Source organism: Solanum lycopersicum, chromosome 9, assembly GCF_036512215.1.
Source record: "Solanum lycopersicum chromosome 9, SLM_r2.1".
NCBI lineage: Eukaryota > Viridiplantae > Streptophyta > Magnoliopsida > Solanales > Solanaceae > Solanum > Solanum lycopersicum.
Genome location: NC_090808.1, coordinates 50,185,865 through 50,192,758, shown reverse-complemented (window position 1 = coordinate 50,192,758; position 6,894 = coordinate 50,185,865). Strand labels below are relative to the sequence as shown.

The 6,894-nt window shown below is 32.1% G+C and overlaps 1 protein-coding gene and 1 long non-coding RNA gene across 3 annotated transcripts; both read right to left on the bottom strand.

The window, feature by feature from the left end:
• LOC101255919 (E3 ubiquitin-protein ligase RING1-like) lies at positions 1-441 on the bottom strand. Its single transcript, XM_004247231.1, has one exon. It carries the CDS (start codon positions 439-441, stop codon positions 1-3), a length of 441 nt encoding a protein of 146 aa, XP_004247279.1.
• A 698-nt stretch (positions 442-1,139) lies between these two features.
• LOC104649229 (uncharacterized) lies at positions 1,140-6,205 on the bottom strand. 2 transcript variants are annotated; one of them, XR_743202.4, is made up of 4 exons: positions 5,857-6,205; positions 4,551-4,701; positions 4,256-4,385; positions 1,140-1,424 (listed from the first exon to the last, which is right to left on the bottom strand). It is a non-coding gene; the product is annotated as an uncharacterized lncRNA (long non-coding RNA). The 2 variants fall into 2 exon arrangements; XR_743201.4 differs by lacking the exon at positions 1,140-1,424 and adding an exon at positions 3,096-3,590.
• Positions 6,206-6,894: the final 689 nt, after the last annotated feature.

Here is a 6,894-nt window from a genome sequence, read left to right as displayed (position 1 = left end):
CTAATCTGTTGGCATCTCAAAGTGGCAAAGCAGGCAGTAATGGCTATTCTGTAACCACTTGGTAATACACTGAGCATGAAACATATGAGAGCAAGGCAACCGCAATACATCAGTTTTCTCCCCTAGCTCATCTAGACATACCAAACACTCATCGTTGCTATTTCTTTCATCAGCTTCCATCGGCTCTACCAACTCTATTGATGATTCACTAGCCGATATCATTCCATCCAAAGATGATGATTCTTCCAATGCTAACAAAATTTTACCATCGCAATAGTGATCAATGTGTAAGACCACATCCACACATACCTCAGACATCTCAGATGTAATAACGATCCCTTGCAACTCACGAATTGTTTGTTCAACTATAACGTGTTGTTGATCTTGAAACTTGTTCATTAACAATTGTGATATAGCGTGATCGAGTTCCTCATAGAACATGGCATCGGAAAGATGGGTAATAATTTGGGTTGACTTGGATGAAGGATTCCATGTTCCACCGAGGTGTACGAATCATGATCATTAGGTCTTATATACAAACATTGGTGTAGTATACTGAAATTAAAGTTGATGGTTGAATAGGGTAAAGAAGAAGAAGAAGCAATTGGTTTAACGCTAACAAAAGAGTCCTTGAAGCAGTCATGACATACAAACTCTATTGGAAACATAATGCAATTTTTGAGAGAAGAGATCAATATTTTTTTTACTAATGGAAGACTTACCCCATTTCAAGCTTATGTATAATACTAGTTTCTGACAACGCACGTTTAATTTTTACTTATTGTTATATAATTTAAAATTGTGCTATCAAATAGAAAATGTTTAAATCAACAATATTAATTTTATCAATTGTATTTCATGTATCAATAAAAATAATAAAAAGGAATTGTGCATTTGGCATCAAGCAAAAAGTATGTGAAATTAATTAATATAATATAATTTTCTTCAACTTTGTATAAGTCTTTTTTATAAATATCAGTGATAACCTTTTATAGCCCATAAATGAATATTAAAAATACATGCACACTTGTTGATAAGATTGCCTATTTTATTTTAATGAGAAACGATAGAGTGAAATATTTACATTATTTAAGTAAGGTTCTCAAATTAAAAGACAGTACTATCAAAATTATACAAGATTAAAAGCAATAATCACATTTAAAATATAAAACTAACATATATATAATTTAAACATTGAACTTCATACATACATCTATTTCAAAAGCTCATAATAATAGCTAAAAGATTACAACACAACAATGAGTTTATTAGAAATGCAAAAGAAATTAGAAACAACAGTAATCTTCGTGATGGAGAATATATATCGAAAGAGATATGAGGAATAAGGCATGTGAATGTCTAAAAAGAAGTCTTCAAGTTCTTCTCCCCACCTCATGTATTGTATTTTTTCATGGCTTTTTTGCCTATCATAGATGGAATAATTTTTTTATTATCAGTTGAATGACAATTTCTTTCATTTTTCAATGGTTATCACCTAATTCTTAAATAGTTGCAAAAATGTCTGTTTAAATTCTATATTTTTCAGTTCTAAATAATAGTCTTTAATATATAGATAGATGGAAAGATGTAAAATACAAATCATAATTAAACTTAATAAGAGAATTAACATTACCACTAATAATTATTGCTTTGAACTTGGGATCTAGTCTAGTTTGAATGAATAATTAAAAAGATGGAACACACAAATCATTGTAATTAGTAATAAATGAGGAAATTACAAGTCATCTTTATAATTTATTACTAATTCATTCATATATAATAACACACTTTTAATATCTTAGTAATAATAAATCAAATAAATAAAATTAGTGGCATTAATCAAATAAATGGGGGGGGTCACTCTTTTTATGTGCCAGTAATTATTTTAGGATATACATATACAATTAAAATATACCTTTTCACATTCCCAACATTTAACTATTTGTTTATATTTTAATTAAGAATTAATTTAAGAAAATGCAAAAGTCATCTACATTTTTATTAAAATGATACAATTTAACATTTAAAACTAAATAATTAAATGCTTTTATAACATTTTAATTTATAGTAAGGGTAAAATTGTAATTCAACTTTTAACTTTTTTTGTTCCCTCTTATAATAATATATGATTACTATCAAGCCTAAACTGATTAGGAATAGATTAGTGAGTTTCTATATTAAAAAAGGAAATACGTGGGGGAAAATTAAGAGAAATACATGTTTTTAGGGAAATAATCCATAAATTGGAAATTTCAAATATTATTTGTAGTTTATTTATGGAAAAGAGCACATTTTGGAAAATACTCCATAAATTGGAAACTTTAAATATCTTTTAAATTTTTTATTTCTTTTGGTAACAAATTTTGAATTTTTATTTATGGAAAAGAACACGTTTTAGAAAGTACTACATAAATTGGAAACCTAAATATTATTTGTATTTTTATTTTTGGAAAAGAAATTAGATTTTTTTTGCAGATTGTTACTTACCAATGCTCTTCTCACTGCGACTTCCAGGCTAATAAAACCATAATTTCAGTACTTAAATCTTAAAAGACATTGCGATGTTATAACTGTGATGTCTAGAGTCAACTTACATGCACATCAATCTGCTACAATTATGTTGGTTAAAAGTAGGCCAAAGTTAGAACGTCAAACTCTCAAATTAAAAACTGATTATTTTTTTTTCCAGAAAAGGTATGAAGTTTTCATTTTATCACCAAAACTAAGTAACAGATTCGACAGCTCGAGTAAAATTGACGGGGCAAGACATGTAAGAAGCATATGTGATTAAGTGGGTTAGAACAAATACCTATTTATTGGTTCATTGAATCATCACTGCATGCTGAAACTATAACTATCCAAGATTACTTTCGAAAAATCCAGGTAGAATGAAGCATTTTCATGTATGTTGCCATATCATGACAGAATGAAAAAGGCAGTAACCAGAAATTCTTCAGTTGTGTTACCGTTCATTTGAAAAGTGAAAATATTGTTAGGATTGAAAATAAGCAGGTGTAAATGCGAAAGTTAGCAAAGTAAACCTCGAAAGACCACGAGTAAGAAGACAACGAGAAATATACCAAAAGACACCAAGATTTAACGTGGTTCGGTCAATCGACCTACGTCCACAAAGGAGATGAGCAATTCACTATAAATATGAGAATACAAAATACAGAGAGAAACAACCTCAACCAATTCACTCAGAATACATGGGAGGTTCACACAAGTAATAACATATCAAACTTGTAACCAAAAAATTCTCCCCCTAACCAAAACTCTCAAAGCCCTTAAGACTACATTGTGAATGCTGATTAAGTTAGAAGGAACATGCCTCTATTTATAGAGTCTTAAACCTTTTCCTACCAAAAAAAGGATTAGTCAATTCAAAACATTTTCCTAAAAGGAAAAAACCTATTTATGGTAAGAAATCAGGGCAAATAAAACCCAACAAATCTCCCCTTTGACCTGAATTTCTGACAAAATAAATTTATCCACCTTCTTCACTTAATCTTCAACAACTTGCTTCTCCTTTCCATAATCTGCTTTGCAAATTTTATGTCTCTACACAGAGAACCTCTCTGAAACGATTTCTGCAACAAAATCTTCATTAGTGTCAAAAAGGTTGCGGCTAGAACTACACCCGTCAAGATGAACACCTCTTTTGAACCTGGTTCAATTATCGATTATCGAACCACTAAACCTGACTCCATCATTGAATCTGGCTCTGATACCACTTGTTAGGACAGAAAATTAGCAGGTGTAAATGCGGAAGCTAGCAAAGCAAACCTCGAAAGACCACGAGTAAAAAGACAACGAGAAATATACCAAAAGACACAAAGATTTAACGTGGTTCGGTCAATCGACCTACGTCCACAAAGGAGATGAGCAATTCACTATAAATATGAGAGTACAAAATACAGAGAGAAACAACCTCAACCTATTCACTCAGAATACATGGGAGGTTCACACAAGTAATAACATATCAAGCTTGTAACCCATAAATTCTCCCCCTAACCAAAACTCCCAAAGCCCTTAAGACTACATTGTGAATGCTGATTAAGTTAGAAGGAACATGCCTCTATTTATAGAGTCCTAAACCTTTTCCTACCAAAAAAAGGATTAGTCAATTCAAAACCTTTTCCTAAAAAGAAAAAACCTATTTATGGTAAGAAATCAGGGCAAATAAAACCCAACAAATATTACTTATAATTAATTTTGAAAAGATGAGAATATGATGTTAGGTACAAATACTCACCTGAATTATGAGACCTTCCTCCAAGAGGCGTAACTGAATCTACACATCTTATCTAGGCATGTTTCACAACCCTTCATAGAGATGTAACTAAATCTGCTTGTATCAATCTCAATCTCAACATAGTTTTCTCCTGAAAGGACATCATTACCAACTTAATAAAAACTTGAGCATGTGTATCTTTAGCACAAAAAAATTACCTATTCGTAATAACCATCAGACCAACTCAATGACAGTCAGAGCAATGCAGAAAAAAAGCAAACACAAAAATAAAAATACACTCTAAACTAAATGGTACCTGAATATTGACTACAAGAACTGGTGGAAGTGTCCCAGAGTGTTCAACGAAAGGAAGCTCCATAAGTCGAGCAATATGATCAATATTCTTTGAGATAAAAGGATAAGGCAACATACAACATAATTTGCTGCAAACCCTTTGTTTTTTGTCCCTGCAAAAGTAAAGTATATAAATGATACAATGTAGACAAAAGTCGAGAGCAGTTGCATTAACAGCCATGCACAGAAACTATGATAACCATAATGTGCACAAGACACATCTTTAACTACGCGCATATGGATTTTCCCTTGACTTTTCTACTTTTTGTTTAGAAAGGATTTCATCTAGGTCACAAACCAGCTCTTCTGAACACTTTCCAATGTGAAGCAATGCATCAATGTTATAACCTCGAAAAGCATATCCGGGAATCATGACATTCCAAGAATCGAATCCCTCTCTATCATTGACTCAAAAACACCAAAGGCATCACCACTCGGAATTAAAATCAACCAACCCACTCTTGTGAATGCAACACTTGTATTTGCTTTACTAAATTCATATATGCCACACAAGTGCATGCCCTGAAGACACTTCTATACATAAACTGATTTTCCCTCACCCCTTCCCTTTGCATAGCAACAATCACAGTAAAGGCCATTTGGTTGGAAACAAGTTATCCAGGATAACTAATCCCATGACAAGCTATCTCAGGATGACCCAAGAAATATCTAATACCTCCAACCAAACGTGGGACAAAATAATACCTTACAACTCATGGCAAAAGATTCCTAAGTGATTACCTATTTTGAGAGTAGCCATGTCATCACCAGAGTCGGACCCACATGCAAAGTTGGGGGTGCATGTGCACCACTTAACTTCAGAAAACTGAGAGAAATTAGGATATGGAGTAATAACAGAGCACTAATGAGGAACCTAGGATTACCCGCGGAACCAATGTTTGAATTCAACTAAAGCCATGTTTTGTTGTTCTTATTTTAAGCTTAGATTAGTGCAGCCAAAGTGTTCAAATCCTAGATTCGCTCTGGTCATAGGATATTGAGTAGAAAACCAACATTTGAAGGAATAGTTGTGAGCCTTTAGGTTAATGCAAATTAAAGCTTAATTATATTTTTGCAGTCAGTATAGTCTGCTTCGATGGGATGGTATTTTCGAAAGCAAAGAGTAGAGCGATGATTCCAATTTTCAGGTGATGGAATTGAGTGATTCACACAGGTTCATACATTCCTAATCATCATTCTTTAGCACAGATAATTTTTCGGTAGAAAAACAGCGATAGCAGATAAACTAAAAATTAAAAATGGCTTACATTGTTCATATGTTGATTCTGGTAAGCTAAGAGCGCCTAGAAACTTCCATCGGCGAAGAAGAAGCAAGCTACAGCTGTAGCCCCAATTCCCTAAATTGACAAAGTTAGGGTTTCAGCCACCGCCGACGAAGCCATCTCTTCCGGAATTCTACAATTGACGCCAAATAAGCCATCCCTAAATAAATTATGTTACTTTGAATAGTCTTTTCGAAATTGTAAGACAAATTTAAGTACGTTTATAATCTTCAATAGTAAGTAAACAAATTTCATAATTAATTCCATTACTATTTTTTAACTGAATTATTACACCGACTTTAAAAAAAAAATAGAAAGAAAAAAAACTTGAATCTTGATAAAAACACAAACATCAAAAATAAATTAAATAATCTTTAAATACTCCAACAAAAGTACAAAATTGTGTTGATTTATTAAATTATTGCTCCGTTGGTATAGCAAAGCCGCAAAGAGGATAATAATGACTTTTTACTAACCACTTGATAATACATTCTCCATGAAATATATGTGAGCAAGGCATGCATCTTGTTTATTTCACTTAGACAAACTATACACTCATTATTGATATCTTTGTTATCAGTGGCTATCTTATTTAGCAACCGTATTGATGATTTACTAGTCGGCACTATCTCATTGAATAACTCTTTTGATGCATGTAAAGCTCTATCGCAAAAGTGATTAATCACTAATGTTACATCAACACAGGCCCCAAACACTTTACGACGATATTTATAATTAGATTTTATTATAGTCATCAGTCTTGTCAATTGTGGAGTTGTACGATCAAGTATAGAACCACATTGATCTTCAAATGCACGCATAAGTATATTTGATATAATGTGATCGAGTCTCTTGAAAAGCATAATATTAAAAAGATTGAGAATAACTTGAGACGATCCAGTTGAATCTTGAGATGTGCTATGCATGAGTACAGTTCAATTATTTGATTGTATATCCCAAAATTTCGTGTGAATATTAGAGTTAAAGTGAATCTTACATAAAGAAGAAAGATTATGAATCTAA